This window comes from Bos taurus, chromosome 4, assembly GCF_002263795.3.
Source record: "Bos taurus isolate L1 Dominette 01449 registration number 42190680 breed Hereford chromosome 4, ARS-UCD2.0, whole genome shotgun sequence".
Lineage (NCBI taxonomy): Eukaryota > Metazoa > Chordata > Mammalia > Artiodactyla > Bovidae > Bos > Bos taurus.
The window spans coordinates 67,019,541-67,046,439 of NC_037331.1; the positions used below are offsets into that span (position 1 = coordinate 67,019,541).

At 41.3% G+C, this 26,899-nt stretch overlaps 1 protein-coding gene across 4 annotated transcripts in view; it reads left to right on the forward strand.

Annotated features, from left to right (window-relative positions):
• The first annotated feature begins 10,432 nt into the window (after nt 1-10,432).
• The window catches only part of CPVL (carboxypeptidase vitellogenic like), a 127,638-nt gene continuing 111,171 nt past the window's right edge, over nt 10,433-26,899 (forward strand). For 2 of the 4 annotated variants that reach the window (XM_059885888.1, XM_059885889.1), the window contains exon 1: nt 10,433-10,840. In XM_059885888.1, coding sequence (XP_059741871.1) covers nt 10,504-10,840 — 337 coding nt within the window. In that variant the 5' untranslated portion in view covers nt 10,433-10,503. Of the gene's footprint in view, nt 10,841-16,878; nt 16,940-26,899 lie in introns of all 4 variants that reach the window. The other 2 variants (XM_024991092.2, XM_010804326.4) reach the window with 2 other exon arrangements.

The following is a 26,899-nucleotide window of genomic DNA, read 5'->3' on the forward strand; positions in this document are numbered from 1 at the left end:
CGGCACTCAGCTTTATTTATAGTTCAACTCTCACATCCATACATGACTACTGGAAAGACCATAGCCTTGACTAGATGGACCTTTGTTGGCAAAGTAATGTCTCTGCTTTTTAATATGCTGTCTAAGTTGGTCATAACTTTTCTTCCAAGGAGTAAGCATCTTTTTATTTCATGGCTGCAGTCACCATCTGCAGTGATTTTGGAGCCTCCAAAATAGTCTGCCACTGTTACCACTGTTTTTCCATCTATTTGCCATGAAGTGATGGGACCAGATGCCATGGTCTTTGTTTTCTGAATGTTGAGCTTTAAGCCAACTTTTTCACTCTCCTCTTTCACTTTCATCAACAGGCTCTTCAGTTTTTCACTTTCTGCCATAAGGGTGGTGTCATCTGCATATCTGAGGTTATTGATGTTTCTCCCAGCAATCTTGATTCCGGCTTGTGCTTCTTCCAGCCCAGGGTTTCTCATGATGTACTCTGCATATAAGTTAAATAAGCAGGGTGACAATATACGGCCTTGACATTCTCCTTTTCCTACTTGGAACCAGTCTGTTGTCCCACGTCCAGTTCTAACTGTTGCGTCCTGACCTACATACAGGTTTCTCAAGAGGCAGGTCAGGTGGTCTGGTATTCCTATTTCTTTCAGAATTTTCCACAGTTTATTGTTATCCACACAGTCAGAGGCTTTGGCAGAGTCAATAAAGCAGAAATAGATGTTTTTCTGGAACTCTTTTGCTTTTTCCATGATCCAGCAGATGTTGGCAACTTGACTGCTCATTCCTCTTCCTTTTCTAAAACCAGCTTGAACATCTGGAAGTTCACAGTTCACGTATTGCTGAAGCCTGGCTTGAAGAATTTTGAGCATTACTTTACTAGCATGTGAGATGAGTGAAATTGTGTGGTAGTTTGAGCATTCATTGGTATTGCCTTTCTTTAGGACTGGAATGAAAACTGACCTTTTCCAATCCTGTGGCCACTGCTGAGTTTTCCAAATTTGCTGGCATATTGAGTGCAGCACTTTAACAGCATCGTCTTTTAGGATTTGAAATATCTCAACTGGAATTCCATCACCTCCACTAGCTTTGTTCATAGTGACGCTTCCTAAGGCCCACTTGACTTCACATTCCAGGATGTCTGGTTCTAGGTGAGTGATCACACCACCTTGATTATCTGGGTCGCGAAAATCTTTTTTGTATAGTTCTTCTGTGTATTTTTGCCACCTCTTCTTAATATCTACTGCTTCTGTTAGGTCCATACCATTTCTGTCCTTTATCGAGCCCAACTTTGCATGAAATGTTCCCTTGGTATCTCTAACTTTCTTGAAGAGATCTCTAGTCTTTCCTGTTCTATTGTTTTCCTCTATTTCTTTGCATTGATCGCTGAGGAAGGCTTTCTTATCTCTCCTTGCTATTCTTTGGAACTCTGCATTCAGATGTTTATATCTTTCCTTTTCTCCTTTGCTTTGCACTTCTCTTCTTTTCACAGCTATTTGTAAGGCCTCCTCAGACAACCATTTGGCTTTTTTGCATTTCTTTTTCTTGGGGATGGTCTTGCTCCCTGTCTCCTATACAGTGTTACAAACCTCCCACCATAGTTCATCAGGCACTCTGACTATCAGATCTAATCCCTCGAATCTATTTGTCACTTCCACTGTATAATCGTAAGGGATTTGAGTTAGGTTATACCTGAATGGTCTAGTGGTTTTCCCTACTTTCTTCAAGTCTGAATTTGGCAATAAGAAGTTCATGATCTGAGCCACAGTCAGCTCCCGGTCTTGTTTTTGCTGACTGTATAGAGCTTCTTCAGCTTTGGCTGCAAAGAATATAATCAATCTGTTTTCGGTGTTGACCATCTGGTGATGTCCATGTGTAGAGTCTTCTCTTGTGTTGTTGGAAGAGGGTGTTTGCTATGACCAGTGCGTTCTCTTGGCACAACTCTATTAACCTTTGTCCTGCTTCATTCTGTACTCCAAGGCCAAATATCCTAGTTTAAGTATAGAAATGTCCCAAAGGCCCCTTAGCTGCACGGAGAATTACAGTACAATCCGGGATACTGCTGTCTGTCTAGTTCCACTCTGTATGTAATTCATGCTATAATAAATTGATCCATTGACTATGTGCAACTGCCTACCTTGTTTTTCCGTCTCAAGATACTTTCTTAGTTCAGTGATGGGTACTTTTTGTTCCCTCTGATTTCAGATATTTTTTATCTTGAGAAATATAACTTTACCTGTAAAACGAGACTTTAATTTAGAGTTCTGAGATGCCTTTCTTACAGTTCTGTGTTAGAACTTGGTAGTAAACAGCATGATAGCCTTTTAGCCTGTCCAGCTCCTTGACACCTTATCTTATACTTGTACGATCTGTAAGTGCTCTTTGACACTTCCCAAAGGGAGCATAAAACCAGAAAAGATTAGCATGCAGACTTTGGAATCAGACTTGTAGACTTTGGGCAAGGAATTCTGAGAGCCCTGTTCTCTAAACCACGGAGATGAATTTGCAAACATGGAATCCATAAAGAATGAAGAGTGACTATATTTTGATGTGTTTATTTGTGTCCAGAATTTCCTGAGAGAAATGAACAACTGGGTACACAGAAAGAGGCAAGGTGGGGTATTAACTCTTCTGACCATTCTGGTGCAGAGAAGCCCAGATTTTAATAATATAGTGTTGAGTTCTTTCGAGAAGGAGAAGGAATCACTTTTTTTCATTTTTGCTGACAGATCTCTCTGTGGGTGGAGGATGACCAGTTAAGCCCAGGCAGTTTACATCACACGGGTGATCACCGTGCCATCCGTGACATGCACTGCACAGTTAATTAGCCCAGTGCATTCTTACTCCTTAGTTCACCCAGTCATCCATTACCCCCCTCTGGGGTAAGCACAGTAGTGAGGGCAGAAGGTGTCCATGAGCTGTTACAATAGCCGCTTTCAGATGAGGAAACCAGGGTTGAGAGAAAGGCTATAATATCACTTAATTCCTGAAATTCCTGGAAGTCTTCAAGAGGTTATAGAACCAGAAAGGTAGAGAGTCACTTTGCTAGGTCATCTCTGCATTGAATCATGCAATTAATCATAGGCACAATCTTTTGTTAGTAAGGAGAGGCTGAACAAATCACTATTGATAATAAAGGAAAATAAAAGAAAACCTGAATAAAAGAAAAAGAGGCGACACCACATGCCATTTCACTGACTTGATTTCTTTGATCTCTGATTATCATTTGTAAAATTTGCCTTCAGCAATGAATGACTTGCTTGCTATGGGTCAGGCATTGCACATACTAGCTCTATGTGCAAGTTAGTAAATCCTCAAATCAGCCCTGTAGGGCTCTCCTCTTTCTATATATGAGAAAGTGAGGGCTTAGGGAGGTTAATTAACACAGCAAAGGTCACACTGCTAATAAGCAGCTGAGCTGGGATTCAAATCCCCATCCATCTTCTCTATAAGCCAGGCTGTGCCCTTAATCAGATATTTTAGTGATCATACTGGCAGGTTCATCATAATATCAATATATACCTTGCAGGGCTGGCGTGCAAATTAAAGAGATGATATATATGAAAAGTGTTCAGCAAACCATGAGTCCTTGCAAAGCTTCGCTGTGATTATTTCTCAAGTTTTACACAGAGCCAGCTCTGCTGTCCTTAGTGGCCAAATCTATATTAATCCCATAATTCATCCTTAATCCACCAAAGTCTTGTTTGGCTGGCTTTCTCTATAACCGAAGGGATGTTGAAAATATGCCTTTTGTAAGGAAGATTTAACACCTGCTGCCAAAAGGAGCTGGATCATCAGAGGAGAATAGGTTCACTTACAAAAGATATAGATTAATTTGGATATTATTTCCCCACATAACCCAGGCACAAGGAGGCAGGCAATCCAGGGAGGGATAATTGTGCTGAGAGTGGAAGCGCTTATTATAAATAATTACCATGTAATTATCCTCAGGTTCCCTGAGTCTGTAGTATGTTGCTGTTTTTAGGAGGTGGCCCTTCCTTACTAACTGTAAGGAGACTGTTTCCATCAATTTATCAGGGCATGCATTTGTGCCTTACAGCTGGGTCATCACCACTTGGGCCTACTTCTCAAAGCTGATGGCAGAACAGGTACTGTATCCATTCTGCTCTCCTCTCCTCATAGCACAATGACTTTTTTTTTTTTTTTGCAAGTGTGTGAATGTGACACATCTGACTTCTTTTCTGAAGCAACATGTTTATAGAGCAAGTTAATATCAAACCAGTCAATCCTAAAGGAAATCAACCCTGAATATTCATTGGAAGGGCGGATGTTGAAGCTGAAGCTCCAATACTTTGGCCACCTGATGCAAAGAGCCAACTCACTGATGTTGGGAAAGATTCAGGGCAAGAGGACAAGAGGGCAACAGAGGATGAAATGGTTGGATGGCATCATCGACTCAAAGCACATGAGTTTGAGCAAACTCTGGGAGATAGTGAAGGACAGGGAAGCCTGATGTGCTGCAGTTCATGGGGTCGCAAAGAGTTGGACACAACTGAGCAACTGAACAACAACAGCAATACAATGGGTAGACTGTGATGTTCCTGTTTCTGATGCTGCCTCCGAGCTGTGTTCTCAAGCCATGAGGCTCCATAGAAGATACATAACAATACTTAAAAGGAGCAATGGCAGAAGTCATGACAAGTGAAGGGAAAGACACAGCCACTTCCAACAGGGACATGGCTCTGTACAAGGCAAATTCCTCTGATTTTCCTTCTAGGTCTGCATTATCTTGGTAGCAGCAGCTACAAATGTGAAAGCCAAGATGACTGGAATTGTATTTATCTGCTTCAGTTGAGGAAATGAACTATTCTGTGTCTTCTTAGTTGGAAAGTAAGACTGCAAAGCTCTGGTCACAGATCAGTGAGGGACATGCTTTTCTATGTGTCCAGATACAGTGGGAGACACTGGGCGAGAAGACACAACTCAGTGTCTAGGGTGAGTCAAAGCATGACAGTCACAAGCCTGGAATCTCACAGACTGAATCTCACAGAGTGTCATCATCACTACTGCTATAGCTACGGTTTCTTGGGCCCATTCTATATGACAAGTACCTTATGGACACTCTCTCATTTCACCCTCTTAACAACACTGTGAGATAGCTAATATTATTATTTACCATGAAGGAAAGAAAAAGCTGAGATTAAATAACTTGGTTGAGGTCACCAGATGGCAGGTTCTAGATCTGAACCAGGGTCCAACTCATGCTCTCAACCACCAGGGTTAACAAACCAGAACCTCCCCTAGGATGTGCAGGTACAGAGAACACAGGGCACAGGGGAACCCTGAAGTCATCTGGACCAATCAACTGGCCAATTTAAAGCTGCTCTCAGAAAAGCCAATCAGAGAGACTTCCCTCTGGATTGTGCTAAAAGGTACTGAATTGTGTCTTCTCCCCCAGTGTCTTCCATTGAATCTGGATGCATAGAAAAGCATTTCCCTCATGGTGGTACAGTAGCTAAAACTCCATGCTCCCAATGCACGGGGTCCAGGTTCAATCCCTGATCAGGGAACTATATCTCACATGCTGAAACTAAGAGTTTGCATGCTGCAGCTAAGACTAAACATCCCAAGTGCTGCAACCAAGACCTGGCAGAGCCAAATAAATATATATTACAAAAAAAAAAAAAAGAAAAGAAAAGTAAATCAGAGAAGAAGCCTTAACCAATCTTTCTACAAAGCCACTCTTTTGCCCATCTTTGAGAACTCTTGATACAAGGAATGGGTTAAAAATATTATTTCTAGCAGTTTGATCTTCCTCTGCATGTCATATATTTTGATTTTTTCAGCTGTTAAGTTGATTACATGAATGGTCATTTGGAAAGAAATGTAAAGAAATACTCTTTAAAGTACTAGAAATATTTGACCAACTATGCCAAAATAAGCCAGTCAGTGAATAGTATAGAAAAGGAATACATTTGTCCTTAAAGAAAGAAATGCACCAATTCTCTCCCATTTAATTGCTGATTTTGCCCGTGCAGTATGGATGCAAGCACAGCCTAAAGACGATCTCCTCCATTGAAATGTGGTTTCCAAACAGAATTTGCTCATGGGTTCACTAAATGGGTCATTTCGGAAGGCACAGATCACTGGAGAATTATTATTTCATGAAAATGTATAGATTCATCCTTTTTGCCCATCCCATGGTGAGCCATCCCCAAATCCTCTCAATGTACCCAAGTATCTTTCCAAGTTGTATCCTCCTTTCCACAGGGACTGTAGTGGGTTGACTAATGCCCCCCACCTTAAAATTCATATCCACCCAGAATCTCAGAATGTGACCTTATTTGGAAATAGGGTCTCTGTAGATGGAACGGGCTTCCCTCGTGGCTGAGTAAAGAATCCACCTGCCAATGCAGGAGACTCAGGTTCAATCCCTGGGCTGGGAAAATCCCCTGGAGGAGGAAATGGCAACCCACTGCAGTATTCTTGCCCGGAAAATCCCATGGGCAGAGGAGCCTGGTGGGCTACAGTCCATGGGGTCACAAAAGAGTTGGACACGCCTTAGCAATTAAGTAGACCGAACAAGTTAAGACGATGTCATATTGGATTACAATGGGTCCTAAATCCCATGACTTGTATCTGCATAGAAAGAAGAGAAGATATGAGACACACAGAGAAAAAACCACGCAAACGTGGAGCAGAGATTGGAGTGATGCAGTTACAGGGAAGAAATTCGAGGGACTTCTGGGAGCTGGAGAAGGAAAGGAAGGATCCTCCCCTAGAGTTTCAGGAGAAAGCTGACCTCCCAACATCTTGATTTTAGACCTCTCCAGAAATGTGAAAGAATAAATTTCTGTTGTTTTAAAACACCCAGTTTGTGGTCATTTATTACAGAAGTTCCCCTCATCTTTTGCAGGGGATTATTTTTAGTGAATTAATAGCAAGGAAGAATTGGAAGCAACCCAAATGACCAAATGTTGGAAAATGGTTGATTAAATCATAGTATACTCACATAATTGAACATTATGTAGCCATTAATATATTTTTGAATTAATAGTGTGAGAAAATAATTGGGATATAATATGCTAACTGCTACAGAAGAACACGTATCTCCGTATGATTCTAATTTTGTTTTAAACATGTTTGTACAGATAAAAATTAGACAAAAATATATCATTTGGTTATCTCTAGGGAGTCACAATGGGATTTTTATCTGATCTTTTAATACAGCCTCATAGTTGTATAAGGATCATGTATTACACTTATGATAAAAAAATAAGCAATACAGCTTACTTGAAAAATTCAGAAGACTTACAATTCAGTGGCTTTCAATCTATTTTGACCACATCTTCTAGTAAAAAATATAATTTGCATTATGACTACAATAGGCTGAATAATGCCACTCCTTCCAAAGATGTTTGAATCCTAACTTCCAGAACCTGTGAATGTCACTGTTGGAAAAAGAAAAAAAAAAAAAATTCATTCTAGGTTCTTCTGATTGGTAAGAATTAACCTGACATAAGACAGATTAATAGGAGAAAGTCAAATTTAATTATGTACAGACAGAGGTCCCATAAGAAAAATGAGGTGAACAGACGAGTTAGGTAATTTAAGAGTTACATGCCATCAGAGAGAAGGAGAAGGGAGTAGGAATTTGGGATCTCAAAACAAGGAAAGGAAATTCACAAGGAGATGAAAACAAATGTTTGGTAAACAAATGTTTGCTATGCAAATGTTTGGTCTTAAGGCCCTACTCAGTTTCCATACCACCCCTAACCTGTATTCTTTGTAGATATTTCTGGCGATGGTGCTCTTCCTGGATCAGGTCCCTGATCTAAATTCTTTTAAGCAGGTTAAGGAAGAGTTTTTTTTTTTAAAAGACCTCCTGAGTCTTCTGCTTCTTAAAGACAATCAACCTAAAATAATCCTCATGCCAAAGAAACACAATTTAGGGTGGCAAGTCTGGCTTCCTTACAGTTTTGCCTTTGAAACTTCCTCAAGAAGTTTCACAGTCCAAAAGTTCAGTTTGTAGACTGTTCTATCTCACTGAACCAGTTTCTTAGTCCTGACAATAGGTCACTTCAGTTAAACCCACTTCAGGAGATGCTGATTTAGGTGGGCTCCCCAGACTTACAGTGCAAGCAATCAGGTATTTAAAAAGAGGCACCTCTATGTAAACAGCTCTCCCTGAGTCACCAGATGGAGGTGCAGATCATCAAGGAGTTTGAATCTGGTCTTTCAGGTCACGACAAAGTCATATTTGTCAAGGTAGGAAGGTTGAATCTATTTTATTTAATAGTTTGTTAAGGGTGGTCTGATCTTGGTCTTAAACGAAGAATTTTTTTCCCACCAATGAAATTTTTCTCCAGAAAAAGATAAGTGTGTAGAATTTAGTTCCTTACATAGTGTCAGTTCAATTCAGTCATTCAGTTGTGTCTGACTCTTTGAGACCCAATGGACTGCAGCATGCCAGGCCTCCCTGTCCATCACCAACTCCCGGAATTTACATAAACTCATGTCCATTGAGTCAGTGATGCCATCCAACCATCTCATCCTCTGTAATCCCCTTCTCCTCCCACCCTCAATCTTTCCCAGCATCAGGGTCTTTTCCAATGAGTCAGCTGTTTGCATCAGGTGGCCAAAGTACTGGAGTTTCAGCTTCAACATCAGTCCTTTCAATGAACACCCAGGACTGATCTCCTTTAGGATGGACTGGTTGGATTTCCTTGCAGTCCAAGGGACTCTCAAGAGTCTTCTCCAACACCACAGTTCGAAAGCATAAGATGGCAGACAGTGATGGCCTCAGTACATACTCTGGTACATTACATTTAGTGCCCACCACAACCCAATAAAATAAGTACTTATGAGAAAACCGAGACTCAGTGACATTAAGAAATTTGTTCCAGATCTGAAAGTTAATGCTACAGTTACCTTTAGTTGCATAACAAACTCCCCCAAACTGAAGTGACTTAAAATAACAGTGAATTTTTTCCTGATTGGTGGGCTGGCTGGGCTGTTTCACTGCTGACGCATGCAGCTGCATTCTTGCTGAGGGTGGGCTGAGCTGGAAGGTCCCAGTGGCTTCTCTCACCAAGCTCCCAGTTGGTGCTTTTGTCCCTGAAATGGCTCGGTTCTCCTGCACCTGACCTCTCACTCTATAGGAGCCATACCAGCTTCTGGTCATGGTGGTCCCAAGGAGGCTGTCTAAGAGTAGAAACTGCAAGGCCTTTTGATCCTAGGAAGGAACCAGCACTTGCCCACATTCTAATGGTCAAAACAGGTGCCAAAGCCAGTTCTGATTCAAGGGGAGGGAAGAGATATTTCACCTCTTGATGGGAGGAATGGCTAATTCACCTTGCAAAGGAGCATGGTGACCTTGTTTTGGCCATCTTTAAAAACAATGGATCAGAGTTCGTAGCTCTAGAGCAGAGCGAGGATTCAAAGTCAGGTGGCTTGGCTAAGATGCTTTCATAATTGCCATTTCTGAACCATGGGACATGTGGGGGACATGGGAATGATGACACTCCTGTATTTTTTCTTATCTCTGTGCTTCTACAATCTCCTTATCTTTTTCAGATCTTTTTAGTCTTAAGAAAACAAAATTCAACTGAGTAGATTTAAAGATCTAATTGGCTTTATTAAAGGATTCATGAACTGGGCAGCATCCCATCTAACAAAAAGAAAGGAGTCTCAAAAAGCTGCAGAAAAGCAAAGGTTCTTAAAAGCACAGGAAGGGAGGAACAGGAAGTCATAAATGAAAAAAATGAATTATTTCAGGCAAGGTCACCTACTTTGGGGGGACAAAAGAGTCTACCAGGCCAATTATCTCACTGGCACTGACCAGGGAATTCCAGACTGATTGGTTGAGATTATGTTAAAAGGGAGGGAAGGTTGGCCTTGCAACTAGGTTAGGTATTAGGTCTTGGTTTGGTGACACGAGCTTAGCACAAGTGACACCATGGTGGGTCTGTTGTTTCTTTTTCTTAAACAAGCCTCTGTCTTTCCCCCAGTGTCCGGCTCAGTGGCCTGAACCTAATGGTTGTTAAAACTACCTACTCAGGTAGGCCCCTTAAAAGAGATGGCCCTGAATGGGCTACTTAACCTCTCCAAGTCTGTTTCTTGAGTGCAAAGTGGGGACAGTTATAACACAGGGTACATCCAGTTGCTCTAATACTCCGATGCAGTATGCAGTACTGCAGAGAATGCACTTGACACAGTGCTGGTTCTCAGTGGGCCCCCAACATTAGTGCTACTACCATGTGGAATAACTATCTAGGAATGTATGTTGGGCATTTAAACAGGGGGAGTAAAATACCACTCTGCTTCCAGATGCAAACAACAGATTTGCAAGCACCAGCTTGGGGAAATTTTTTCAAAATACTGTGGAAATTCTAAGATAGCAGCTTCAAAAAGGTGGGAGAGAAAATAAAAACCCACAAACAAAGGAACAAACAAATCAAATGGAGCTGCACCACACGGTCAGTCTTCCTCGGTTCATTGTTAATATCTCAGGCTGAGATTGTTGGCTTCTTTCAGGATGGAAAAACTCTGATGGGGCGCGGGCAAGTCGTGGGCAGAAATGGGTGGGGACGTACCTCTGGCCCCTTAGGTCTGGGTCACGTGGGTCTCCTCCTCCTGAGAGGGGTACTCAAAATCTCGCGGTCTGCAGGACACTCGGGACTGCGAGGGGCGAGGGAGAAGGCCGCCTTACTTCTTCCGGACTCGGGAACCCTGAGAGAGGGTTCTGCGTGCACTCCGAAGCCGGGAGGAGCGCGGTCTGCCCTGCGTAAGTGCGCGGCTCCGCGGGGATCGCTAGTCCCGGGACTCACAGGCTCCGGGAGGCGGTCTCATCAGCCTTTGGCATGGAAAAGGAAGAAATCTCGATGTGGTAAGATGGGGTCGGGAGATCTTGGCTGGCTCGTAGTTTCCAAGTTGGATAATTCTGCTTTGAGTGCGCTCAGCGGGGAACACGCTCCCCGAAGGCTCCTGATACTAATGCAATTTGAAGACACCGCTCCTGGGCTTCTTCCAAGCCATGGGCGCTTCAGGGAAGCTCAAAGCTGTGGGGTCCTCAGTCATTCTCAGTAAGAGGGGTGGGAGGGACACGCCCTCCTCCTTCAACAAGTCTCTTTGGGATGTTTTGATTTCATGGATCTTATGGAAGAAAGTGGAAAATGCCTTCGATTAGTGCGTGTCCCACAAAAGGAGACTTGGCTTGAGCGAAGGAAGGAAGGCACACGAAAAGGCTATTTTTCCTGGAATATAGAACTAGGAGGAAACCAAGGACATGGGGCAGGTGGAAAGAGCTCCCTGCCAAGTGGATATGGTCCTTGCAGGGGAATTCATAGGAGCCAGGGGAACATGTAAGATGTGTGTGAAATGGAAGCATCCAGTGCCTTTTAGATCCCCTTGATGTCCTGGGAAAAAAAGTACTTTGGCACATGTATGGATTTGAATCCTAGCATTGCTTTTGGCTAAGTGGTGACCTTGAGCAAATTATTTACGCTTACTAAGCTTCTGTCTCTCCATTTGAAAGATACTTGTCCTTTCCACATCCCCTTAAATGTGCAATGAAAACTTTTTACTTTTTTTGTTGTTGTTGTTGTGGTGGGATGAGTAAGAACAGAGATTTAAGGAGGAAAAAAAATCCAGTGGGACTTTGATTAACTTGAAAAAATACTTTTAAGAAAGTTGTTCAAAATAGGGATTGGAACACTTTTGGGAAAGTAACTGCACTTGCTTTGTTAGCATATGAGTAAGTCTGAAAAGTTGTCAAAACCCTTTAGCTGATTAGGCTTTCTTTATTTGTACTCCAGGCTAATCTAAGTCCAGTGGAAACCCTTTATACTGTAATGCAAGTGTTCTTAGTAAGAAGCAGTCTTATTCTTCTTTTACAGGAGTTGGGTCTTTGGGATGGGCATAAGTGGCTCCACAATATATGTGAATCCCATTTATAAACTAATTTACAGTGGAGTTCTACTAGGCTTAATTTATAGCCTGAGAAATAAGTGAGCTTTGACTGACAGGCAGTTCAAATGACTTAGAAGAGTGTTAAGGGAAATCCCCTGGGTTTATCAGTTCACTCCCCTTGCGGGGGTGGGGAACAAGATGCAAACACCATGACAGTATTTGGTTAATGACTTTTTGTTTTGGAAAATGTTTGATTTGTTGGAGGGGATAATTGTGTTGAATATTACCCTGTTGTGTGTGGAATTAAGACAGCAAGAGAGGAAGAACTTAGTTACTGCCCCAGATAACATCAGACACCCCTGTATCTTTCTCCTAATATCCAAGTTTAATAGGTACTGACCCATTCTTAATAGGAAGTATAGTTCATTTTAAAGAGCAAACATGTTTATTTAACATTCCCAGGGGTTTAATGATGTGGGATTTTCAGGGACTGAACTAAGAACATTTTAAAAGAACTGAAGTAGGGAAGTGTGTGAAAGTGTTGCATCTGACTCTTTGCGACCCTATGGACTGTGGTCCCCCAGGCTCCTCTGTCCATAGAATTCTCCAAGCAAGAATACAGTTATGCATAATTAGAAAGATGCCTCTAGAAGAACAAATCGTTAATATCTATATTGATTTGGGAGAGGGGTAAGCTGTAAGAGGGCCAAGAACTATACTTTATTGGTCAAAATCAGTAATAAGGTTTGAATTTTCATGCTATGCAGTTGCAAGTTCAAAGATATAAGCAATAGACTGAGTTCACAGGAGAGTGATCAGGTGCTTTCTTCATAAAACCTATGCTGCTGGGTATAACTGAACCAAAACCAGAGTATTGAGATTCCTCTCTCTTGGAAATATTGCAGGTACTGCCTTGAATGAAACCACATGCTCTACTTTTACTGCTTTAACCTAGAATCTGAGAGCAAGATGGGGGTGGGAGGAATAACTCACTATGTCCTTAGATGCATTAACCTGAAAAAGCAAATTCTTAGCATCACATCTTTCCGGTATCCTTAGGTCTTATCTTCTAACTTTTTCTCTGTGTTCTGATTCTAGTTAGTAGCAGTCTTTAAATTGCTAGTCTTGTTTACTGGCCAAAATAATTATTTAGGCATCCCAGGGCTAGCTTTTCCTCCTTTCCCTCTTGGAACTCCATATTTTGTTACTCATCTGTCAGAAAGACCCTTTGGCATATCTTCTTGTACCTGTATGGTTATCTGGAGAGGAGAACCCAGCTCCCAAGAGATTCATTCCTTCATCTTACATGGACTAATATTTTTCCCAACATCTGATTATGAAAGTTTTCAAACATTCAGAAACGTTGAGAGAATTTTACAGTGTATTGTATACTCCCACCTAGATTCTATTGTCTTTCAACTGATATTGATTTAATGTCTCCTATTTGCCTAGAGCTATGCTTACCTGTAAAGACGTAGAAGGCAAAGTAAAGCTGGGAACAAAAAAGGGCTTGATTTGGCGGGAACATACAGTTTATGAAGGGGTCATATCACTTTGGCCTGCAAAGTTATGCCAGAATCACATTGTGGGAGACATTGAATTTCATGGCAGGAAGTTTATACTTTATTCTGGTTGCATTTAGGGACCAGTGAACGCATTTGAAGAGAGAAATGTCTTGCGCTTTAGAAAGCTCCTTAAGCATCAATGTTAGGCTGAATTGGTGTGGAGAGGACCTGAAGTCTTACAGACAAGTTAGGAGGCTTGACATAAGTCCTCAGGGCAAGTGAAAGTTGACTTGTACACCAAATGTGAAAAAGAGGAAGAAAGACGGGACTTTGCCTGTGACTTGACATTTGGACTTGGTTTTAGAGCCTTGGATGTCATTGCTGCTGCTGCTAAGTCACTTCAGTCGTGTCCGACTCTGTACGACCCCATAGACGGCAGCCCACCAGGCTCCACAGTCCCTGGGATTCTCCAGGCAAGAACCCTGGAGTGGGTTGCCATTTCCTTCTCCAATGCATAAAAGTAAAAAGTGAAAGTGAAGTCACTAAGTCATGTCCGACCTTCAGCGACCCCATGGACTGCAGCCTTCCAGGCTCCTCCGTCCATGGGATTTTCTAGGCAAGAGTACTGGAGTGGGGGGTGTCATTAAGAATCAGGAAGTCAGAGGAGGGGGGAGTTCAAGAGGGATATTTATGTTTTGTCATAAGACTCCATGGGTTTGAGGGACTAATTGAGTACCCATGTGGAGGATCCCCTGCTGAGAGTGGGGAGCCCAGTAGCAAGGTTAGGACGAAACAAAATTCTGGACTAGCAGTTAGTGATCCAGGGGGTGGTTGAATGAGAGTGTACAGATGGAGGAAAAAAGGACAAGACCTTGAAGAAAATCTGACTATATATGAATTCTTAGAACAGAAAAACATATAGATGTTCAATGATCAGTTTGTATTCAATATTTTAATGATGATTTTATCTACAGTGTTGTTGTAGCCACTGTTCTTGACAGCTTACAACAGTCAATCTAAAGAACATACCTATATAAGTAGAGTGATGTCTTTCCTATTCCCATTGCAGGAGGCACAATGTGGAGAAAGGCTGTGAAAAGAGGGTGGAGGATGAAGTGACAGAAGATAGGGAAGAGAGAAAGTGAAATACTTTTTTATCTAAGACTTTTAGAGTATACAGTGCTTTATCCATGTAACCCATTTCTGAATACCAGGCATCTAGGTAACCTAATGAATTTGTCTATCTTTTCCCAAAGCAGCTCCTACTTAATCTGGGAACCATATCAGCCTGTCATGATGGTGGTCATACTTTCCAGACGAAACCTCACGTGGGACATGTATTCTGAATGCCTGGTCACCAAGCCTTTATCCAAATGTTTAGCAACCAAAACTTCCCTCTCCCTTTTTATATTAGTACTTTTGTATGTGCTCTATGTGATGAATAAATAAATGCTCAGCTCTGTAAACCCATCTTATTATAATATACCACTGACTAAGCAAGGGAATGAGAAGGCAATGGCACCCCACTCCAGTACTCTTGCCTGGAAAATCCCATGGATGGAGGAGCCTGGTAGGCTGCAGTCCATGGGGTCGCTAAGAGTCGGGCACGACTGAGCGACTTCACTTTCACTTTTCACTTTCATGCATTGGAGAAGGAAATGGCAACCCACTCCAGTGTTCTTGCCTGGAGAATCCCAGGGATGGCGGAGCCTGGTGGGTTGCTGTCTATGGGGTCGCACAGAATCGGACACGACTGAAGCGACTTAGCAGCAGCAAGCAAGGGAAATTAGACTTAATTAGCATCTATTCCATGGTTAGGGACTGTTTTTCAGTCTCAATTAGAAAGCCAGGGCAGGGACTGTCTTTTGTCTGTCTGCAGTATTGCGTATGAATTTATATACGTACATGTATCATTGTCATCATAACAATGAGTGGTAGGGCAGGTCCACTCAGTACGCAGGTATTTTGTCTAATGGTACAGAGTTTTGCAGAGCCACATTTGAAGTTGTGTCTAAATTTTTTGTGTTCCGCCCATTGAACTGTATCACCTTCCCAAATGCTGACTGACTGTGTGCCAGGCATTATATCACATGTTTGAACATGTGAGTTCCTTCCTATCACCCCTCTGGTTTAGTAGATAATTCAGAGGAAAGCTCAAATCAAAATTGGTTATTTTTAGTGGGGTATCTGCCCTCTGGCACTGTCTTATTTTCACTTAACTTCTTTTTTTTAATGTATTTCATTGAAATATAGATGATTTACATTGTTGTGCAGATTTCTGCTGTACAGCAGAGTGATCCAGTTATATATATACACATGCATTTTTTCACACTTTCTTCCATTATGGTTTATCTTAGGATACTGAACATAGTTCCCTGTGCTATACAGTAGGACCTTGTTTATCCATCCTGTATGTAATAGTTTGCATCCCACGCTCTGAATCCATCCCAGCCCCACCCCATTTCTCTATTGGCGACTACCAGTCTGTTCTCGCTGTCTGCGTCACCCAGCTTCTTTAACTCTGCAGGAAGAGTCAAACCTTCTCAGAAATCACACCTGCTAAGATTGAGTTTAACAACCACTTTACTAATTCTTCTGAAGATCACACCTTCAGTCCTTTATGCTATGCTAAGTTGCTTTGGTCCTGTCTGGCTTTTTGCAACCCTGTGAACTGTAGGCTTCCAGGCTCCTCTGCCCATGGGATTCTCCAGGCAAGAATACTGGAGTGGTTTGCCGTACCCTACTCCAGATTATCTTCCCAACCCGGGGCTCAAACCCATGTCTCGTATGTCTCCTGCAGTGGCAGGCAGGTTCTTTACTACTAGCACCACCTGGGAAGTGCTAAGAGAGAAAAACTCTTTTTTATTTGTTTACCTGCTTGTTTCACTCCATCAGTGTTCTGCTTTCCCCATTGTCCCACTTGCTTACATACCTAAAGTCATGTTCCCCTTTTTCCTTACTTTCCTTCCATCCCTAGGCTTTGGAGAGAGAGTGGGATAGGATACGGGGCTTACAGCAGAATTTATATTGACTCTGCAATTTATTGTAATTGACTCTGATGTGTCTGTTTTCTTTATCCTTTGTTCTTGAAACTGGAAGTAGCCAGTGGCACGGTGAGCAATAGGATTGGCATTGGGAGTGAGGTAATCAGCCAGTGAGGACTTGAGTAAGCCTTGTGTTTATTAGTAGTGGTGTGCTGCTGCTGCTGCTAAGTCGCGTCAGTTGTGTCCGACTCTGTGCGACCCCATAGACGGCAGCCCACCAGGCTTCCCCATCCCTGGGATTCTCCAGGCAAAAACACTGGAGTGGGTTGCCATTTCCTTCTCCAATGCATGAAAGTGAAAAGTGAAAGTGAAGTCGCTCAGTCATGTCCGACTCTATCGACCCCATGGACTACAGCCCACCAGGCTCCTCCATCCATGGGATTTTCCAGGCAAAAGTACTAGAGTGGGGTGCCATTGCCTTCTCCGAGTAGTGGCGTAGAGGATGATGTTTCTTGGCCTTATTGCAGAACTCAACCAGTCTGCCTGCAGATACTGGGTTTTGTGCATGCCTGCCTTCGTTTGCTGAAGGTAAGTTCTATGCCTTTTTAATCTTTGACACCCCCACAAGTTTTAGCAAAGTATTTTGTGCTTTAGTTTATGCCCAGAAAAATCCCTAATGCATTGAGTTCTGTTAAAGAAGAGAAAACTGTATGGAGAAAGAATATGGAGAGGCCTCCCCGTTTGCAGGATCCAGGAATGTGATTGTTGCAGGGAAAGCCCTAACTGGGATAAAGTGGGTAAGCTCCCAAGGTGGGCCACAAAAAATGTAGAGTTAACCTTTGTATAATGAGATGTAAAATTAGAGATGAAGAGTCTGCGTAAATTGATTATTCGCCTTTACTGTTCTAATGATGGTCAACACTATATCTAAAGTGTCTGTGGTTTGTGTGTATGATGTTTAACTGTCACTTTAAACTACACAGAATAAATTAAAATGAAAGAAAAAAAAAAGATGAACCCATCTGGAGCCTTGTAGAGTTTATATTTGACACATGGGGAAGGCAGTAATAGCTAGTTCAGAAAACGAAATATTTTCTGCCTAAGTTTCTTGATGAAGAATGTTATTGTTGTTGTTTAATCCCAAATCATGTCCTATTCTTTTGCGACCCTGTGCGCTGTAGCCCTCCAGGCTCCTCTGTTCTTGGGATTTCCCAGGCAAGAATACTGGAGTAGGTTGCCATTTCCTTCAAAGAATGTTATTAGCAATCAAGAAATCAACTGGAAATTATTTTTTTTTCCTCCTCCTCTGAGTACTGGAATGTTTGTAGAATTAACTTGGCTTGGAGGAGAGTGAACCCCTTGTACTATTGCACAGGCACTTTCAGAACTTCGAGACTATAGCACTTGCTATGAAACCAAGATTCTTTCTGCAGTTCACTGTAACCCAACACCTAAATGTTAGTATCTAGAAAGTCTGAGACTTCTGTTTCTAAATTTACTGGAAGCCACTGATTTGGAATTTGGTGATATGTTTTTTTAAAAAAATTCTATGCTCAGTAAACGTAAACATCTTGTAGCACAGACCAAAAAATAGCCTTTCACCGATTTCCAGCCTTGCAGACAGTCAAATGTTAAGTTCACCCAACACAGACATGAAAGTTCTTCCATTGAGGTAGCCTGCAGGAATCATCACTGTGACTCAGAACCTGCAGCAGTTTTATCCCTATCCTTGGCTACTTTTTAGAATCCTAGAAATTCCAAGACAGGAGGGCATGTTGGGAATTATATAGTACATCTAATCCCCATAATTTGCAAATGAAGGAAGTGAAGTCTAGAGAGAGAAGTGAATTGATTTGCCCAAGGATGTACCTGTTGACAGAGTGGTTTTGGTATCAGGTTAATGCTAGCCTCATAGAATGAGTTTGGAAATATTCTGTCCTCTTCACCTGATGCGAAGAGCTGACTCATTTGAAAAGACCCTGATGCTGGGAAAGAATGAGGGCAGGAAGAGAAGGGGACAACAGAGGATGAGATGGTTGGATGGCATCACTGACTCAATGGACATGGGTTTGGGTGGACTCCGGGAATTGGTGATGGACAGGGAGGCCTGGCGTGCTGTGGTTCATGGGGTCGCCAAGAGTTGGACACGACTAAGCGACTGAACTGAACTGAACTTCAACTTTTTGGAATAGTTTGAGAAGGATAGGTATAAAGTCTTCTATAAATGTTTGTTAGAATTCTCCTGTGAAGTCATCTGTCCTGGACCTTTGTTTATGGGGAAGCTTTTGATTACTGGTCAATGTCATCACTAGTAATTGATCTGTCCAGATTTCTCTTTCTTCCTGACTCAGTCTTGGAAGATTGTATGTTTCTAGGAATCAATCCATTTCTTCTAGATTGACCAATATATTGGTATATAATTATCTAGAGTGTTCTCTTATGATTATTTGTATTTCTGTGATATTGACAGTAATGTCTTCCTCTCTCATTTTAAATGTTATTTATTTGGACACCCTCCCCCCACCACCTCTCTCTTTTTTTTTGATGAGTCAGGCTAAAAGTGTCAATTTTGTTTATCTTTTAAAAAATCCAGCTCCTAGTTTCACTGATCTTTTCTAAGTCTCTGTTTCATTTATTTCTGTCCTAATATTCATTCTTCCTTTTTCTGATTCTGATGTTTGTCAGCATAATTCACCTACACAAGTTAAAAATCCAAGTCTTATTAAAATTTTCATAACAAAAAATTTTAGTCCTCTGTCTGACCACTCCCCACCCTTCCCTTATCTCTGAGGTCTCCTTCCATACTCTTTTACCTGTTTCCTCTAGTCTTTAACTTCACATTTCTAAGTAATGTGCTTAGTCTGTTTCTTCATGTATTGGTTTTAGAGTTACACTTTTATCAGCCTGAGGTATTTTCTATTAACTCCTACTAAGCAAAGTCAGAATTTAGCATTCTAACATACATTATACCCCACCTTTCCTACCCTCTGCCCTGTTCAAAGCGTTACAGAATTTTTTGTTGTTGCTATAATCCATATCTTCTGTTTACTATACTGATTGTATAAGTATTGCTCACTACTGAGCTAAGTAGTGTACACTGGTTGCAGTGGCTTTCTTGTATGATTTGATATTCTTCATTGAGTTAATAATTGCCTCTTTTCAGATTGTTTAGTTTTCTATGCCACTATCAGAACTTCTGTTCGCTGAGAGAACTCTAGTATCCTTAGATTTTTCACAAAACTCATGAAGTAATCAGTCATATATATGCATTTATATACGTGTGTGTGTGTGTGAGAAAGTGTTCGTCATTCAGTCCTGTCCAACTCTTTGTGACTCCATGGTCTGGAGCCCACCAGCTTCTCTCTCCATGGGATTCTCCAGGCAAGAATACTAGAGTGGGTTGCCATTTCCTTCTCCAGGGGATCTTCCCGACCCAGGGATGGAACCATATCAATATCTATTGATTTTTATTTTTTTCTTGAGGATCTTCCCTGGATTCTTCTGTGTCACTGCTTCAGTGCATTGGTTTTCTTCAGGCATAGCTGTCTTCTTGGGACCTCTCCTTTGTTGGTTCCCCTGTTGGTGGGATCCCATGTTTTCCCTCTTTGGGTTTCACTTTCTTGTGTTGGTAGAACACATATGTTGGTAGCTTTCTGAGAAGTGATATATGAGTCAGTTTTTTGAGGCTTTATGTGTACTTGAATATTTCTTTAATTTATAATCATTTTTGTTTGATAGCTTGGCTGAGTATACAATTCTAGTTTGAAAATAATTTTCCTCTAAGCATTTTAAAGACATTTTTCTACAGTGTCTTTTAGCTGCCATTGCTGCCATTTAGTCCAGTGCCATTTTTGTTCTTGATTCTTTTTATACACTATCTCTGTTTTTTCCTCTGTCTCTCTTTTTTCTCTCAAGTTTTCTGTAGTCTCTTTATTTTTGGAATTTGTTCTATGTCTTTTTGTTCCTTGATCCAAGAACCTAATGATTCCTTTAAATCTGGAAATCATGTCTGTACCTCTGCTAAATGTTTTTGTATTATTTCTTTAGTAATTTCATACCCTGAATTTTATCTGCCTTCTTTTTCTAGAGCTTCCATTAGTCAGAGATTGGTCTTCCAGAACCAATTTCTTAATTTTCTTTTTGTTTTTCCCTCCTGTTTTTTAAAGTCCTGTTTTCTCTTTTAGATGTATTTTCTGCAAGATTTCTTTGACTTTACTGTTCCACTCTTTTATCAAAATTTTAAAATTACTATGGCCTAGTTTTAATTTTCAGGAGCACATTCTTGCTGTTTGTTCCTTCTTCATATAACATTCTATTGTTTAATGAATGCAATGTCTTTTCTTATCTCCTGAAAGATATTTTTTGTTTTTGAAGAGCTATTCAGTTCTATGCATTACAGTTTTTTTCCTTCAGTTAGTTTCTTTCTTTCTTTCTTTTTCTAATTAGAGGCTTTCTTCCAATGTCCAGTGGCTCTTTGCAGTCTGGTTTATATTAAGTATGAGAAATTGAGTTCATGGTTGGAAGCTCCATTGTGTTGAAGGGATTTTTCAGAAATTCCCTGAAATTGATTGGTGGGTCCAAGAATTTTCACTGGAGGACCTCACATGTCCATATGTATAGGTCCTTTTTCTAAGATGCTTCACTTATTCCAGAGAAGAATCCGTCAGTCTCCTGCACAGGGTGAGAGATGGAGACATGGAGAGCTTCAGAGACAGTTTTCTCAAAGCTGAGTGTTAAGGGACATGTTTGGGGTATGTCAGTAGGTAGACTTTCTCTTAGTTTTCAATTGAGTGCCTCATTCCCAATTTTTTCTGTTTCATATTCCCAATACAAGAATTTCTCTAGTTTAATTTCCTAAAGAATAATTTTTCTATAGACTAAGTCTCTTCTTTCCCCTGATGGAGTGGGGAAGGGCATCTGAAGCTCTACCTGCTGTTATAGAGTTTCATCAATTCCTCTGTTTTCAGCCCCATGCCTCACTTTTACCTTCTTTGTATCTAGTACGATTTTTGAATCTTTTTGTGTTTGTAATGTGAATTAATTAGCTTGTTTCTCATTTGTATTCCGGTTTCATTATCTGTAAATTATTTGTTCACTTTTAAAAATTTTTATTTTATATTGGAGCATAGTTGATTAACAATATTGAATCAGTTTCAGGTGTACACCAGAGTGATTCAGTTATACGTAAATGTGTCTATTCTCTTTCGAATTCTTTTCCCATTTAGGATATTACAGGGAGCAGAGTTCCCTGTGCTATACAGTAGGTTCTTGTTGTTTATCTGTTTTAGATTTAGCAATGTGTATGTGTGAGGGCTTCCCCAGTGGGTCAGTAGTAAAGAATCTGTGTGCATCGGAGGAGATACAGGAGATATGGGTTTGATCCCTGGGTCGGGAAGATCCCTTGGAGGAGGAAATGGCAACCCACTCCAGTATTCATGCCTGGAAAATGCCCTGGACAGAGGAGCCTGGTGGGCTACAGTCCATGGGGTCACAAAGAGTTGGACATACTAAGCACACATGCACGCACACACACGTACATGTGAGTCCCACACTCCATCTAACAACAACAAAATTTGATGTGCTGTATTTGCTTTTGTTTTTTCTATTTGGGCGGGCATGGGATTTATACCTTTAAAAGTATCTTTTTCACTTTAACAGGGTTTCATGAAGAAGCAGAAACAAATGTGTTCAGTTCACTGTTTTAGCAGACAAATTAGGCTCCATTTTGACAAGCTGAGTTTAATATGCCCATGGGACATCAAGGTGAAAATGTTCAGCAGGCAGTTGAATAGATGAGCCCACAGCTTTTAAGAGGAACTATTATTTTGAGTGGTGTCAATAGAAAGTGCTACTCAAAGTGATGAGACCACCATGGAGAGAGTGTGTGGAGTGAGATAAGCTGTGGACCAAGAATAGATTCCTGACAAACCCAGTATTTAAAGGAAGACAGAAGAAGAGGGAACCATGAAGGAGAACATTTTAGAATTTACCAAAGGGGTAATGTCAATGTGTCAAAGAAGTCAATTGAGATAATGGCCAAAACTTTTTTTCTTTTGCGAAGTGGGAAACATGGACATCATTAATGACTTTGGCAAGATGGTGTGGACAAGTCTGAATGCAGCAAATAAGAGAATGAAAATAGTTTTGTTTTGTTTTGCTTTCAGTAATTGCTAAAGAAGCAGTAATAGGGGGTGTTTCCATGGCTCAAGAACCAGATAAACAAGTCTGTGGGCTTTTTCTGTTGTCTCCACTTGGAATGCTATCACACTTGATTTTAGGATATTTAATGAGATGATTCAGAACTGCATCCTTTTGTTATTGCTGAATAGTCTGGTTGTGACTTTGTTGCCCTTTTATTGTCTATGTGTAGATATTTCGGATGGTTTGATTTTAGAAATAATTTTTCACCATCCATTTTCATAACTTTCCAAGGCTGGTGTGGGCAAGCCAAACTGTAGGGTACTTCAAATTCTGGATATGTGAGTGAAGCTGATACTAGTAACCACTTCTTTTTTCAATCACATATATGATGAAATGTTTGCAGAATAATAGAGACGGGGGTGTAGTGGGAAAAAATTCCAGCCCATTACCCTTAGCATAAAGCCCAAATTCCATTCTGTTGGACTTTGCCTAAATAGCAAATGTTTTGCTGTTGCCTGAGGTCTGGGGTCGGAGAAGGCAATGGCACCCACTCCAGTACTTTTGCCTGGAAAATCCCATGGACAGAGGAGCCTGGTAGGCTGCAGTCCATGGGGTCGCTAGAGTCGGACAGGACTGAACGACTTCACTTTCACTTTTCACTTTCATGCATTGGAGAAGGAAATGGCAATCCACTCCAGTGTTCTTGCCTGGAGAATCCCAGGGTCGGGGAAGCCTGGTGGGCTGCCGTCTATGGGGTCGCACAGAGTCGGACACGACTGAAGCAACTTAGCAGCAGCAGCAGAGGTCTGGGGTAATTGAGAAGACAAAAGAACAAGGCAGGTAGAGAGTAAAATATTACCTTTCTTACTAAAAGTGACTGGGTTGGGTTGGTGCTCTTACTTCTAGGCAAGTGGACTAAAGCCCAGACTAGAGAAGACTTGCACAGACATGCACAGCCCACATGTGGAGACAGAAAGCACTATTTCCTGGTGAAACACCAGGAGAGCTGAGCCCTACATGCCCGATTTATCCACATTTATCTATCTGATAAATCTTTCTACCTCTCATCCTACCCTCCTCAGAATGAACAAGAGGGTGGCAGAGGCCAGCCTTACCAATGATGGAAACATCAGAGCTGGGAAGAAGTGAGCCCCCCAAATACATGTTGGCCTTCAACACCCTGCATGATCTGATACCTGATCCCATTTGTACCACCCTCCCCATCCTGATTTCTCTAGTTAAGGGGTCTTTGCAATCACTGTTCTCCAGCCTTGGAAAAGGAAATGGCAACCCACTTCAGTATTCTTGACTAGAGAATCCCGTGGACAGAGGATCTTGGTGGGCTTCTGTCCATAGGGTCGCACAGAGTCAGACATGACTGAAGTGACTTGGCATGAGTGCATGCATTGGAGAAGGAAATGGCAACCCACTCCAGTACTCTTGCCTGAAGAATCCCAGGGATGGAGGAGCCTGGTGGGCTGCTGTCTATGGGGTTGCACAGAGTTGGACACGATTGAAGCAACTTAGCAACAGCAGCATTCTCCAGCCTGAAACTCTCTTCTCTCTAGATAGTCACTTCAGATCTCTCATATGTCACCTCCTCAGAGGGACCTCCCCGATCACCCAACCTAAAAATACCACTCCCCCACCATCCCTCTCTAACCCTTTACCCTGCTTTGATATTCTTAATAGCTTTCCTCTTTCTTGTCTCCTTTATGTGGGAAGCTTCATGAAGGCAGACACTTTGTCTCTTTTGTTTTCTGTGCCTGCATTGGAGTCTTGCATATAGTAGAGCTAAACTCCATAGGAGCTAACATATATTTGTTTATCAAATGAATGACCAGTCCAGTGAACTTGGGGGTCTGTCCCAGCTCTGCTACTGACTAGAGTGTCACTCCTTGGGAATTTGCTCCATCCACCTGAGTCTCTGTTAAAGAGCTGCATTAACTCCTTTCAAGAGTGATGGTGAGGATCCAATGAGATAAAGTGTGCAGAAGAGATGAGGGAAGCACTGAAATGATCTAAGTGCTTGCATGGGGATTGCTCCCAATGACAACATTGTCTCTTTTGGAATCAAGGAGGAGTTAGTTTCTTGTCACCTTAGTGACAACTGATGGCTTAAGGTGATGACATTGAAAGATTTCCCAGGGCCATCCTCACACAAAATACTCTTATCCATTATACCTAGTTTTATCCTTGTATTTGCCACATGGTGTATCCTGATTTTTTAATGAAAAATTTAGTCGTAATAGATAGCAAAAAGGAGGTTCATTCTAAAAAAATAGGAGTACATTTACTTCAGCAAAAAGAATTTCTCAGCGGAAAACATTTATTTTGCCATGAGTCTTAAAGGATTAAGGGCTTCAGCCATCCCCCTAAAATTATTTTCCAAGTGGAAGGAAGTTAGAAATTAATTTTGAAGCAATTTCTGAGTGTGAGTTTCACATTTTTGCAAATAAACTTGCCCTTAAGTCACTCACAATTTCAGCACCTATGAATCTTGCCAATGGCATGCCAAGATAATCCAGTTAACCCAGAGTTCTGCTTTTTTGTCAAAAGTTGCATGGAGGCAGATTTTGTTGTATTATGTCATTTACATAATGATATATATGAAATCAACCCTGAATATTCATTGGAAGGAGTAATGCTGAAGCTGAAGCTCCAATACTTTGGCCATCTGATGTGAAGAGATGACTCATTGGAAAAGATCCTGATGCTGGGAAAGATTGAGGGCAGGAGGAGAAGGGAGTGATAGAGGATGAGATGGTTGAATGGCATCACCAAATCAATGGACATGAATTTCAGCAAACTTTGGGAGATAGTGAAGGACAGGGAAGCCTGGCATGCTGCAGTCCATGGGATTGCAAAGAGTTGGACACGACATAGCGACTGAACAATAACAATATGAAAAGTATATGGACTTTGGACTCATCTAGATCTGGCTTCAAATTTGAGCTTTTACTGTTTCATGGTTGAGTTGAGGGCTTGAAAAAATTAACCTTGTGCTTGAGAAACTAGTCAACCTAAGATTAAGTTTCCTCATCTGAGTATGTCTTATATAAACCTTGAGACCTAAGGCCTTTCTAAGAAGAGTGACACAGATATAAATGAAGTGAATAAAACACATGCTGTCCATGAGCAAGTGAGAGGCCCTGAAACGTTCATTCTATAACCAGGAAACCCATTTTAATTTGTTTGGCCCAGATTGTCCTAAAGTTTTATCCTTGTAAAACCCAATAATATCTTGCTGAATCAGTATTCTGTAGAGGATTCTGTAGGAAATCCTGGCTTGCCAGAATGCCAGACATATCTTAAATGTAAAATCCATTTATCTTCCCTTTCCCATTTTATTGTTGACCTCTCAGAATTTTCACCCAGATGCTTAATACTAACTTAAAGTAGAACTGTTCAAGTTCTACTATTTGTTCCTTCATCCCACCTTGGCTTCTTCCACAGTCGTCCCAACTATCCATGTATTAGTTTTATAGCAGTGCTATAGCAAAGTACCACAAATTGGGTGGCTTAACTCATCACAGATTTGTTTTAGACTTCTGCAGCCTAGAAGTCCAAAATCATTGTGTTGGTGGGGCCTGTTCCCTCTGAAACCTTTGGGAAGAATGTTCCCTCGTCCTCATTTACCTTCTGGCAAAAATTTTATTTTCTTACATTTATTTTCTTACGTTATTTCCAAACTCACCTGAGTAGGGAGATAAGATCCTGGTGCACATCGCTCATTTTGGAGATGTTGTTAATAGTATTATGGGCTTCCCTTGTGGCTCAGACAGTAAAGAATCTGCCTGCAATGCAGGAGACCCAGGTTTGATCCCTGGGTCAGGAAGATCCTCTGGAGGAGGCAATGGCAACCCACTCCAGTATTCTTGCCTGGAGATTCCATGGACAGAGGAGTCTGACGGGCTATAGTCCATGGGGTCACAGAGTCAGACACAACTAAGAAATTAACACAACTTTAGTAATATTGGAATTATTGAATGGTCTTTGAAAATCGATCGGTACTGGCCTCAATTCTTTGCTGTACTACTTACTACCTGTGTGAATCTGGGCAAGTAACTTAAGTTCTCTGAGGATCAATTTCTCATCTGTAAAATGAGATAATAGTACTTATCTGATAAAGATTAGAAATAAAAATATAAAGTAGTTATCACAGTTCTGATACATGGAGTGCATTTAATGACTGGGGACTTTTACTGATATCATTATCATGAAGATGCCTTGGATCATAGTGGGGCCTTCCTGTTTCCAAACTATTATTAACGTTTTGGGACACTGGCTACTTTCACTTCCTACCTCCATTCAAATTTTCCTTCTGGTTAGCATGAGATTTCAAAGTAAAGCTCCCTACTACAGTGTCAGATAGTTTTATTTCCTCCTCTTCCTAATTCTTTTCGT